Here is a 13,617-nt window from a genome sequence, read left to right on the forward strand (position 1 = left end):
ATAAATAAATAAATAAATAAAAATTGACATTTATTTCATGCAGTTACAGACAAACCAAAATACACCCTGGTGAATAAGATTAATCTACTCGTCTCTGGTGTCGGCGTGAGTGATGTAAGAAACCACACACAGCTCATCCACTAATGGGATCAGGTTAATCAGCAGAATTGCGAAAAAAAGCTGCCGTTTATTGTTTTTTTCCAGCAGAAGATCTGAGATCCTACTTACTTCTGACATTGTGTGGAGGGCCTCCATTTAGTTCCTCTTAATTTTCAGGCTCAACTGACTTCACTCACTTTACTCCGCTGAAATGCTTTCACGCTACAGCGCCTTTTAGGCGGCTTCACGGGAGAAAAGTGAGAAAAACACGTATAGCTCATCCACTAATGGGATCAAGTGAGCCAGCAGAACTGCTTAGGGGCAACAAAAATCCATAAATAAATAAAAAAAGGTTGCTGTTATACGACGATCCCTAAACAGACTTTGACGAGCATCGTTTAAAAGGTGGTGAGAGTAGGCGGGAAAGCCGAGCAAAGGTAAAAACACGCCTGCCCCTGAAAAGTCAAGATCCCCATTAAAAAAGAAAGAAACGGCAACCGACTGACTGAAAAAGCTGTGGAATTCCACTTACTTTCCCAGAGCGAAACACTCCAGCGTAACGACGGATCCTTTGGCGGCTGGAACCATGTCGGGGAAATGAACTTCTATTTTGGGCTCGTATTCACCCATCGCTCCTGCGGCACACAAAAGAGTTTGTTTATCCATTCATAATTCATATACATCTCGAGACGTGTGCATAAGAATGAGCCCAAATTGCACGTGAGCTTTAAAACCACACGGGAACTCTGGGTGGGAGGGAAGTGTTATTCTGGACCTGAGCTCAGGAGAATGAGACACAACAAAGGCCACAAATAACTCACACCGATCTGGAGGCTGACACGGTGTGTGGAGGCTTGGCGTTTGCAGCTGCTTCTGCACTGTTGGTGAATATTTCATTCAGCCATCGGCAAGGTGAGAGAAAGCAACAGCAGACCGAAGGTGAGATTTCCTAGAGAGCAGTCCGGAGTGCTATCCAGAAGGAAGGTGAGATTTCCTAGAGAGCCGTCCGGAGTGCTAACCAAAAGGAAGGTGAGATTTCCTAGAGAGCAGTCCGGAGTGCTATCCAGAACTAAGGTGAGATTTCCTAGAGAGCAGTTCGGAGTGCTATCCAGAACGAAGGTGAGATTTCCTGGAGAGCAGTCCGGAGTGCTAACCAGAACGAAGGTGAGATTTCCTAGAGAGCAAGTCCGGAGTGCTAACCAGAATGAAGGTGAGATTTCCTAGATTTTCTTCTTTGCATAGAGTATTTATTTATGTGGACTTAACTTTGCATGCCTATTACTACTTGTTTTTATGTTGCACCTTCATGCCGAAGCAAATTCCTAGTGTGTGAATCCTGTTCATTGACAATGGCAATAAAACTTCTTCTGATTCTTCTGATTCTGATTCAGAACGAAGGTGAGATTTCCTAGAGAGCAGTCCGGAGTGCTAACCAGAAGGAAGGTGAGATTTCCTAGAGAGCAGTCCGGAGTGCTAACCAGAAGGAAGGTGAGATTTCCTAGAGAGCAATCCGGAGTGCTAACCAGAAGGAAGGTGAGATTTCCTAGAGAGCAGTCCGGAGTGCTAACCAGAAGGAAGGTGAGATTTCCTAGAGAGCAGTCCGGAGTGCTAACCAGAAGGAAGGTGAGATTTCCTAGAGAGCAATCCGGAGTGCTAACCAGAAGGAAGGTGAGATTTCCTAGAGAGCAGTCCGGAGTGCTAACCAAAAGGAAGGTGAGATTTCCTAGAGAGCAGTCCGGAGTGCTAACCAGAAGGAAAGTGAGATTTCCTAGAGAGCAGTCCGGAGTGCTAACCAGAAGGAAAGTGAGATTTCCTAGAGAGCAGTCCGGAGTGCTATCCAGAAGGAAAGTGAGATTTCCTAGAGAGCAGTCCGGAGTGCTATCCAGAAACAGTATTATATTATAAACAGTATTAAGGTTCTATGAAGTTAATCCCATTGAAAAAGCACGATTATACAGCACTGTGTGAAAGTTTTAGGCGTCTAAGCGAATGTTTAATCAGTTTCCCTCAGCAGGGAGTTTATCACTATATACATTAGAATAAAGTCGTATTCAGAATTCAGATAAACAGAAAAAACTATAAAAAGTAACAAGAATTTCTCGGGTCCATATTTTTCCTGGACACCTTCACAGCCGCCACAGAGACTCGTTAATATCATCAATTACATCATGAGCTCAATTTACTGAGCACTGATTGGTCAAACCAGGAGCTGCTTTATAACTACATATAATACTGGGCTTCCTCGAGGAGGAGAGGCTTGGAGATGGGTAAACACACACACCAACATCCAGAACATCCCTATAAATTTATATATATATATATATATATATATATATATATATATATATATATATATATATTATTCATTAATACTCTATACATTTTGTTTATTCAAATATTTACACTTTTCTCAGCAAATAAACACAAACTACACAAATAAACAGATTTTGAAAATGTGTCTTGTACTGTATGTGAGTTGATGTACTGTAATGAACATACTGCTGCGACACAAGTGTGAGTCTGAGGAATGTGTTGGTTTCGTGCTTCTTCATAAACAGTTAAATGTGCCAATAGTATTTGTAACCAGAATTTATTGAAGATTCTGCCAATTTTTCAAAATTTCTGCATAATTAAATGGTCAAGATGCAGGCAAAGATATTCAGAATGTGATGTGAACTCTCTGCTCTACAGAGGCTTACTGAGCCACAGTGGTGGTGATAGGAACCAGACGTCTGAACTAATATCACAGAAAAATTATTACATGAAATAGTTATGAATACAGTCCCTGATTCCCGAGACCGTCTGAGGATCGTTTTGAGATACGGCTTCAGCCTAAAACATATCTTTGGTGGGGAGGCACACGAGGGCATTGTAAGGCCAAATACCACCCAAAGAAAAGCTGTTTCCTGCTACTTTTCCATTTCCAGCATTACATATAAAATCTAGTATACGGTGAACAAAGACGGCTGTTTGCGTTTGTGACCCCTGGTTCCTTTCACCATCACTGTGAAGAAATCTGAGTCAGCAAGTTTCTCTACAATGAATCATCACACCTAAAACTCTTAAACTGTGTTAAGTTCACCAAATAAACAGTAACTGTGCATGAAAATGGGCTCAAGTGTGTTCTCTGTGGAGGACGTGTTGCTTATTTCTACTCGACTTAGCATGTCATTTGACAAGGGGTGCACAAACTTTTGCATATAACTGTACACACGAACTGATTTCAAACGAAAGAGTGCTGGCTAATACCAAATTATAATACCAAAAATATCAAAAATAATGCAGATAGATGTGATTTAGCTGAAATGGGCACTGCCACGGCCGCCAGCAGCACTAAAACTACACCCACGGTTTCATTCACGTGTCCCAGTTGCACAAAGACAGTCCAGTTAGACGAGATGTGTGATGTGTGCGTTTTCCCCAGATGATGTTTACAAGTGAAAAAGCATGAAATATGGGCCTGTTGTGAGGGCCTCTTCCAGCCACTTTTAATGTTCCTCAAACAAACCATAAAGCATCAATCCATGCGCTGAATAACCAGATGCTGAATAAACTATCAAACCATTCCTTTCCATCAGATGCGATGGCCAAACCTTCTCACCGTCTGTTCTCAGCACCAGAGGGGTAGGAGAGCTGAGCACTTTGCCCTTCGTGATGCGGTTTACCACCACGCAGGTGTAGTTCCCCACGTCCGACGGCTCCACTTTAGCGATGTAAAGGTTTCCCGTCTCCTGAGAGACAAAACGTCTGTTGTCTTGCTGGACAAAGTACGGGTACTCATTGAACACCCAGGCGAAGGACAGGTCTAAAGAGGACACGACAGACAACAGACAAACCCCCCCCCCGCCCAAAAAAGATTACATAACGTCCAGAGTGTAAGTTACATCACATAGTACTGCAGATCCGGGTTACCCTTTAGTTTAAGGTCTGTAATTAGGGACCCGGCATAACTCATACTTACATAACTCACTTATGTAAACACATCGATAAATGCTTATGCAGACAACTGCAGGCTGGGTAGACAATCATGGACAGTTGGTGTCCTCAAATGTTTATATGGATCATTTTACTGAACTGGTTCAAAACAAATTGGACTTAATTTTGGACTCTTTGAATGACCCCCCATTTTTTTTCACTACCAAAAAAAACACAACGCTTAAAAAAAACTACCAAATGTTCTGGTAGCGACGATTTAAGCTGATTTTGAGCAGATCTAATAAATACTAGCCAGTACATGACCAGCAAACACAGCTTTGAACAGCTGCGCACACCTTAAATCACGGTATGTTTTCATTAAAGCACAAAAAAGTTTACTTAACTGCAGAAAATATACAGGATTAATAATTAATAATAAAATAATAGGATTTGGGACACATTTACTTCAAAACAATGGGATCTAACTGCTCTCCATGTGGCCACGAGGGACAGGGATGCAGCCTCACTTCTTGCTCTAAAATGAAGGGTGTGGCTAAAATAAGGCTCCGCCCATGTGACAAAAATGTAGGACAGCATTTTTGACTTTCAATTTCACTTTAAAAAAAAAAAAAGGATTATCTTTAAGCTGAAATTTAGCGGTTAGGGTTTGGGGCAGTCACCTCGCAACAGAAAATCCCCTATAAATGATTATTTTGTATCTCGCTGTTGTCAGAAAAAAAACCCCTCATATTTCAATTATTGTCATTTTTCAGTTTTTGACATAATCTGAAAAAGCCTGTCGCCCTTTACACTGTCTGTAAATTTCATGATGAATGGACTAAAAGAAATGACCTAAAATCACTTGTAAAAAATTCTGGTTCCATTGACTTACATTAAAAGTAAAGCAGGTTTTTTCCTTCTCCTGTAAAGTTACCGTTTGGGAAATAGTCACTTATTACTACATCAATTAATGTCAAGGGCTTAAACAGACATCATAACCCTTCTACAATCTAGATTGTATAAATACTTCTTTTTTATCTTTTTTTTACTGTGCAGTTTGAACTAATTCGGCAGAATGGTCCATATAGTACTTGCAAGTTATGTAAACATTATGAATGTTTCACTGAACCGTTAAATTGAGACTTCTATGTAAAGTGTAAATAAAATCTATAATTCATGAATCTCCAGCGCTACTTGTAATAAAACATGAACTGTTTTAGTCTTACATCACCCTTAAATGTAAGTTATCAATTCTTCAGCTCTACAGCAGTCAGCGTTAAGCTCAGCCTTGAATGGTTTATAAATAAAACATGGTGTACGACTGAAAAAGCATTCCGAATAACAGAACATGTTCTCTGGCCTCACCTCCCGCGTATGTAGGCGTACCACATAGTAAAACGACTCCTTGGCCCTCGCGCACTGACACAGCACTTCTCGTCTGAGTTTTGAAATTCAAGTCTGTGATGTTAGAAAAAAAAAAAAAAAAAAACAACTTTGAGAATCGTGGCAATCTAAAATTAAATAATTTATAAAAAGAGCCGCTGAAATTCATTAACCGAAATATGAGCATAAAGCATGTACTCCTCGCCCACACGGTTAGAAAGCACACATTTCTGATGTAATTGCTGATTCTAATTAAGTAGCTGATAACAGGCCAGGGCGATAGAATAGTATCAGTAATTATCTCAAATTAAAACCCCCATGATAACGATCATTTGTTCCGGAAGGTCATTTCCGCTAGGTGTTTTAGTGATTCATATTCCATCTAGGCGCTCAGTTGTGCAAGAGGTGAAGCTTGTAACAATGACGACGTTAATTTTTTTTTATGGGGGGGGTGAGGGGTGGGGTGGATGCTCATTTGTAGCCAGTCAGGCCGTTAGTATGCAGGTTGTTTATGGCTCTGGCTCAGAGCTCTGCTGCCTCAGTAATCATGCATCAGAAACTAAAACCAGCTATAAACAGCATTAGCAGGCCAGTGACAGCCACAGTCAGAAGACAAACTAATTACTGCCAGAAAGAAATCTCTCAGCATAAGTGGCTTGGCTGTTCTGAGTAAGACGGTGTTTGTGGTGTGATTTGTTGAACAACTGCAAAAGCGGTATATCATCAGGTGAGAGAGCGCAGCCTTGCGGAATGTTTCGAGAGCCGTGGGCAGGAGGACGCAGGGGCTGCTTTGTTTGGGCTTTTCCAGGAGTCGAGCTCAATGCGAGCAGAACGCTCAAAAACCGAGGCAGACAAGGTTATCGCAGTCAAATCTGTAATCAGCAAACAACAACAGCCAGGAAAAGGTCATACACAGGAATACTAGAAGCAGAAACAAGACAAAACTCGTAATGAGGCTCTGTAGTGCTAGAACAGCTTGGCAAGGCTTTGTGAACTGCTAAGGACAAAGCAGGAGTGCTGTGAATGGTGAACAGGATGAGGAGGAGCTAAAGGAGAAGAGGAACCAGTCAGAAACGAAGGAGCTGCTGCGGAGTCTCCTGTGTGACTTTGCGACACTTTCACTCTCAGTAAGAAAGTTTTTAAACTGTCACTGAGCCGAATTAATTCCGACTCCATACACAGTGTCTTCACTCCAGGACCGTTTTTTTTTCTGTTTTAAGACAGTAAGTTATCTATATAATACAGCGTGATTCAAAAACACTCCAGATCAGTGCAGTGAGCTGTAAACGGTGTAAATGAGCATCAAGTTTATTATGTAGTTCTACAAGGTCTCAGTCTGAACCTCCTCCAGCTGGATGGACGACATCAACACCACAGTCAAACTCATCCCAGACTGGACTGAGCGTGTCGGGCGTCGCTGCTCTCACGGCTCTTTCAGTGGGATTTCGGAGATCATCCAGTGCTGTGGAACCAGCGCCGAACGCTCTGAGCTGCTGGAGCTTCACTGCTGATGAAAATCCCGCTGCTCAGTTCTGACGGATTCACTCTTATTGACGTGGAGAACGCAGAACGTTCTGCTCAGGGGTCTCAGCTCCTCTCAGACTGAAGGAGCCGGTCAGAAACTCTATGACCCCCTGTTACAGTTGGAGTGTGATTGGTTCCTCGGCGCCTCACGGCTGTAAAAATACGGCGCTTTGAAATCGGATGAATCTTTTTGAACCACCCTGTATATATAAATACCTGTCCAAGGATGCAAGTTTGGACAGGAATCCCGGTTTAGCATCTTAATCACAATTTTAATTGCTATTCAAAGAATTATTTATCATTAAGATTTTTTATTGCAACAATGCAACAGTGCTTTTCTTGTTCTTAGATGTGAATATTTAAGATAATTTGGTAGAAAATTTGAAAATGAGAGGATAGTCATCTCTGCTTAATTGCTTAATAGTAAATATGCAGTTTGTGAAAAGTAAATAAAAGTCTTTGAACACCACATACACAATAGTGAAAGGGGCACTAGGGGGCAGTGAGCACACTTGCCCAGAGCGGAGGGCAGTCCTATCCAGTCCACGACTGCCCCTGTTTGTTAGTGTTCCAGTTTAATAAACCCCACATGAAGCTAAGTACCATGATGCGTATTGTGTATCATGGAAATGTTTTAAAATATCATGATTATATTTTGCCCACCCCTAGTCCAGGTTTAGTGCTCTGACCTTTAACAGCACAATGTTTAGTGTGACCATTCGTGGCAGCAGTCGGCTCTCACCGGGTCAGGACCATGCTGTGGTATACAGTGGGTGACTCACATGCGAACTGGAGGCTGGCTCTCCTGCTGAGAATGGCTCCCACCAGGTTGAAGGCAGTACACTGGTAGATTCCCGCGTCCTGGGCCCGCTCCAGACTCCTAATGACCAGGTTCCCCCCAGACAGCCGACGGCGTTGGTCGGCCCTGAGATCAATCAGTGTGCCGTTCAGCGACCACCTGCGGAGACACAAATAATCACTCACTTCGAAATCCTCAGCGGGCAGCCACAGACTTCAGACCCAGAGTTGATTTAGAAATGACTGTGGATGTGGGCCATACACAAACTAAAACACTCTACAGATAGCTGAGCACTCCGTCACAGTTAATTGAGCTTCCACTCACAGAAAGGAGACACTTAGCTGTGTTATTAACCCTCAGCAGCTCAGAGTTATTACTGTTGTTTTGCTATGATATTTAAATATTACTGCTTAACTACAAAATTACGCAGCTACACCACATGTTTTTGTACATCTGCCCTTCCAACTTTCCCAGGGATGTATGATAAATACTTTCTTTTGCAATCAAATTCAAATGATCTCCTCTTAAACTTATAAACACAAACGTGCTATCAACTGAAACTGAAACTGAAACCTTCAATGTTCCATTGAACAATGATAAGAGATAAGAGATAAACACCAACATAAAATAAACAATATGCTCCAGTATCGCTGGCAAAAAGTGCAACTTCTATCATGCCCAGTGATGTTTAATCGAGTTACTGCAGTAACAGCTTCCAGTGACTGTATAAACTAATATACTGCCAGTTAAGAATTATTTATTTATTGATGTATTTTGACCAAACCATAGCAAGACAGCAGTATTACCAAGCATAAACATAACTGAAGTTTTAAATGTTGGATGATGTGACATCCTACATTAATACAACATTTATTAAACCTAATAGATAGGTAAAAACATGTCTCAGCTCTTGTTTGTCAGGTGAAACAGGTCATTTTACATTTACATTTACAGTGTTTAGCAGGCACTCTTGTCCAGAGTGACTTACAAGATGTCTAGAGAAAGTATCTTTGATAGTTACCAGTAGGTTAGAGAGAAAGAGCTCAGATACTGCTGGAAACAAAAAGTCACTGTTGATACCGAGAGAAAAAGGAACAGAGTTGAACACAGAACAGTGCAATACACTACAATAAACTACACTACACTACACTGTAATACAATAAAACACAATATATAAGTGCAGCACAATATAGTGCAATCAATACTTAATTCAGTGCTCATTTAAGTGCTGTGTAAAGAGATGGTCTTCAGTCTGCGTTTGAAGACAGCAAGAGACTCTGCTGTACAGACAGTTAGTGGGAGTTCATTCCACCACTGTCATTTCAAATGGCTTCAGGTGAAACTGCTTCAGAGAAGGGCTAAAGAAGAGCTGAGCTAAGCAGCCACAAACTCTCAGACGGTAAAGTTTATGTGACATTAGCAATTTGGTTCTTTCTCACTAGATTAATAGTAAAATTGATAGACGAAGATCTGAACTGTGCTTTATTATGTTCTTTTATTTGATCAAGATTAACACTCAACTTACATAGTATCACTGTGTTTTCTCCTGTGTCTGCTTCGGTGTGGGACTATCGGAAAATTACAGGACGAAACGACAAAAAGGACTCGGAATAAGTTGACCTGTAATATGAAGACTCAGTACAGGCCTACGGACAGACAAACATGAAAACGTAACTCTAAAAATGCTGATTTGGTTCTGGACAAACTGCTGATCTGGGCCACTGGCTTCTGTACTGTTTGGTTGGTATTCTGAAGATCCTTTCCCTCCAGTCTCTTTATTGGTCTTTAATTACTACTAGAGAGGGTCATCAATCCTGCTTCCTCACGCTTCAGCTGCCTCAGTCACCAGGGCTCTGGATTGTAGCCCACCGGAGGTCAAACCAGCTATTCAGAAGCCAGGCCAGTCCTGCTGGGACTTGCTCAAAGAGCGAGGGAGATCGCTAAGATCTTGGAGCTTGCCAGTCTTTTATTTTGACTGGGTATCAGTACTACCCCCACGGTTCAGGCTTTGCACAGAAACTGACGCAGAAGGAAGAGGAATCTGGCACCACATGCTAATTCATGAGCATGAAAATAGCGCCTAGAGAAGGGGGGTGGGCATCTTATGAAGGAGCCGAATCCCTCAATGCCCGGAGGATTATATGACACCCAAATCCCCATGACGCTGGTATTACCCACACCTCCTGGTGTGTTTATCGAGTCGATGTGTGAGGTGCTTTGCACGTTCGCTATCGAAAATTCTCAGCACCCAGATAAAGCAGGACATGGGCTGGTTAGCTGCCGCCCACACCTCGGTATTCGCACATTTATTCCAATGCATTACTCGCTTTCTCTCGCCCGGCACAGGTTAACCATACATGGCTGGGATGCGATTTCACATGAATCCGTGCTTCTGTCCTTGTCCCACAGGCCGCTACGTGTATTTTTATTCCTCGCCTGTGGAGTTTAATGCCTGGGCCTTTTCAGAACCGTTATCTGTACGAGCAGATGTACAGAGTGCAAACACGAAGCGGATCAGGGGGTAAGGACCAGAACAAAAAGCCCTGCTCTTAACATCTCCGCATTAGAGGCAATCGTGCTCGCATTCTGGCCAAATCACCAGCTGCTTCTAATGCGAGCCACCGCCACCCCCTACCCTCCATATGAGATGCAAATGGAAGTGCACACGGCATCAATAGACCGGTTTCTGTTCTACAAGCCAGTTAAAAATAGATGTATATGCAGAGAGAGCTAGGCCTGATGAAGGGCACTTGACATGCGGCTGCAAATAGGTGCCACATCCAAACGGAGCAAGGGAGCAAGAGAGGGAGAGTAAGCGAGGCAGAGAAGGAGGTGTGAAGCGAGGTTACATCCGCCTCAGGGCTTTTCTGGAAAGCGCTGGTGTCTCTCGTGTCACCGTGGCTGAACTCTAGTCAACCCTGCTGTTCATATCAATTTTGTATGGAAGGGGAAGGAAAGGCTTGGCCGATGATGAGACTGGCACTCCGGGCTCTAGCCCTGCAGGCTCATCTGCTCAATCTCCCCCTTCTCTATCTCTCTCTCACTTTCTCTCCACTCATCTCCTGGAGCTCAGACGTCCTGCACCTGTAGAATCACCCGGGAGACGATGTCGCGGCAGCCTACGTGCGATCCGGCCAAGAAAGAAATCTCTCTCAAACACAGACGCACAGCCAGCATGGGCCGGCCATTCTCAGCTGGCTAGCAAAGCTTGGCTCACCCTTAATGACTCACACGCTCACAAACTCAAATCGAGGTGGGAGATACTTTACAGAGCCGACAGCGTAAAAAGCAAAAGCGAGTTTTTTTGCTGTCTAGTTGTTTAGTCTTCAGTATGAGGCTGCATTAGCAGTTAACACCTAGGAAGAAAGCTAATTCATCATGTAAGACCCAGCAGGGCAGTCGTTGGTCAACTGTTTCCTAAACTTTAATAGATGGGATGTGGTGGGCACTGAGTTTGACACTGTTTCTTAAAAATTAATTCTGTAATTTGCAGGATTCTTTCTCATGAGAACGTGTGACATTTCCGTCTCCAGCCATGAGAGCTTGTTGGGTCTCTGTGGATTAAATCAGATCTTTCTGGCAGTTCGCTCTTGGTGCATCTTGCCATGGCTCAGCATGGAGATTTCACAGAGTTTGTCAAGTCTTTAGGCTTTGGTGGTTGTTCTGTCTAAAATATTATTTTGGCAGGAGTCGTGTGTTATATTGCCACCTGTGAGCGAGAGCAGCAGTTTAACCCCCTTAATTCCTAAGGGTAAGTTTCCCAGATGGGGATTAAGCTCAGTCCAGGGTTACATTTTCTTTCAGGGGAGAATCTCGCCTTCTGAACGCTGTGCAGTCCAGGACTAGGCTGAATCTCTGTCCTGGAAACTGACGCTTGTCCTGGTTGTTTCAGGCCTCATAGCGGTATGTAACGGATGCTGTGATCGAGTGGTGTCGGAAACTGGGAAATGTCCGTTTTCTCCAATGACCGAAGTCATATTTACAACTCTGGATTCTAGATGATATACAGTTTATGAGCTGGGATGTATAACGTGACCTTGAATCTTTTACACAAGTGAAAAACACAAAACTTGTAGTTCATGTGCAAAATATATAACTGACTCACTTCTATTAAATCTATGTGGTTTTTAACACAGCAAGGAATAGGCAGGACTGCATTCTGCCGACCTCTATGCTTTCTTTTTCCGTGTGGTGGGCATATCAAAGTGGAAAAAAGCAGGAGAATGATCTGTACTCTATTTTAGTACAATACTGGGTGCACCAGGACTTCAACACTGAGAGCTTCAGTGTCCATGAGTCCCACAAAAATCAACATCCATCAACTCGACAGACCGCTCTATTGCACGCACAAAGTTGGGGACTGGATGGAACCAAACATATATGACATAAACAGACACTGCAGACAAAAGCTACGTTTACACAGCAGGTTAAAGTGGCCCAAATTTTTATTTTTATTAACAAACATCAACTAAACGCACATCGCTCACCGCCGCCCTCTAAAGGCGTTATTAACAAACATCAACTAAACGCACATCGCTCACCGCCGCCCTCTAAAGGCGTTATTAACAAACATCAACTAAACGCACATCGCTCACCGCCGCCCTCTAAAGGCGTTATTAACAAACATCAACTAAACGGACATCGCTCACCGCCGCCCTCTAAAGGCGTTATTAACAAACATCTACTAAACGCACATCGCTCACCGCCGCCCTCTAAAGGCGTTATTAACAAACATCAAATAAACGCACATCGCTCACCGCCGCCCTCTAAAGGCGTTATTAACAAACATCTACTAAACGCACATCGCTCACCGCCGCCCTCTAAAGGCGTTATTAACAAACATCTACTAAACGCACATCGCTCACCGCCGCCCTCTAAAGGCGTTATTAACAAACATCAAATAAACGCACATCGCTCACCGCCGCCCTCTAAAGGCGTTATTAACAAACATCTACTAAACGCACATCGCTCACCGCCGCCCTCTAAAGGCGTTATTAACAAACATCAACTAAATGCACATCGCTCACCGCCGCCCTCTAAAGGCGTTATTAACAAACATCAACTAAACGCACATCGCTCACCGCCGCCCTCTAAAGGCGTCATTAACAAACATCAACTAAACGCACATCGCTCACCGCCGCCCTCTAAAGGTGTTATTAACAAACATCAACTAAACGTACATCGCATAAAAACACATCGCTCACCGCCGCCCTCTAAAGGCGTTATTAACAAACATCAACTAAACGAACATCGCTCACCGCCGCCCTCTAAAGGCGTTATTAACAAACATCAACTAAACGCACATCGCTCACCGCCGCCCTCTAAAGGCGTTATTAACAAACATCAACTAAACGCACATCGCTCACCGCCGCCCTCTAAAGGCGTTATTAACAAACATCAAATAAACGCACATCGCTCACCGCCGCCCTCTAAAGGCGTTATTAACATCATATAAACAAACATTCCTCATTGCTGCCTGTTTTCCTTTGTTTCCTACATTTGCTTCACCCCAACGGACGAACAACTATGGAAAATAACTGCGATCAGCTTAAGTAACGGCAGTCAGCTCAAATAACTATGATAAGGTGACATAACAGGTCTAGAGTTTAAGGAGTTTAAGGGGTTAAAACATATTATGCACAATATGGACAGAATACCATAGAGATATTACTGCATACTGCAATCCTGAAGCGCCTTGGTGAACCAGTAATGTGTTACTGTAAAAGATTGGCCTGTATTATTTGGACCTAAATTATTTACGTTTGCTGGATGGCATAAATGCTTTGATTCACTGTCCACAGAAACCCGTCTAGGATGTGTGAAGATTGATCAAGATGCTCAAAGCACATAAAGCATTCAGATCCATAACCGCTAAACGCTCGTGGCGGCGTTAATAT

General features: G+C 43.0%; 1 protein-coding gene across 2 annotated transcripts in view; it reads right to left on the reverse strand.

Moving 5' to 3' along the window:
• cntn3a.2 (contactin 3a, tandem duplicate 2) overlaps nucleotides 1–13,617 on the reverse strand; it is a 106,423-nt gene that overhangs the window by 59,055 nt on the left and 33,751 nt on the right. For both annotated transcript variants that reach the window (XM_017715917.2, XM_017715916.2), the window contains exons 4-7: nucleotides 7,704–7,879; nucleotides 5,380–5,472; nucleotides 3,701–3,904; nucleotides 632–734 (exon numbers count right to left, since the gene is read on the reverse strand). In XM_017715917.2, the coding sequence (XP_017571406.1) occupies nucleotides 632–734; nucleotides 3,701–3,904; nucleotides 5,380–5,472; nucleotides 7,704–7,879 (576 nt within the window). The remainder of the gene's footprint in view (nucleotides 1–631; nucleotides 735–3,700; nucleotides 3,905–5,379; nucleotides 5,473–7,703; nucleotides 7,880–13,617) is intronic.

This window comes from Pygocentrus nattereri, chromosome 9 (assembly GCF_015220715.1).
Source record: "Pygocentrus nattereri isolate fPygNat1 chromosome 9, fPygNat1.pri, whole genome shotgun sequence".
Taxonomy (NCBI): domain Eukaryota; kingdom Metazoa; phylum Chordata; class Actinopteri; order Characiformes; family Serrasalmidae; genus Pygocentrus; species Pygocentrus nattereri.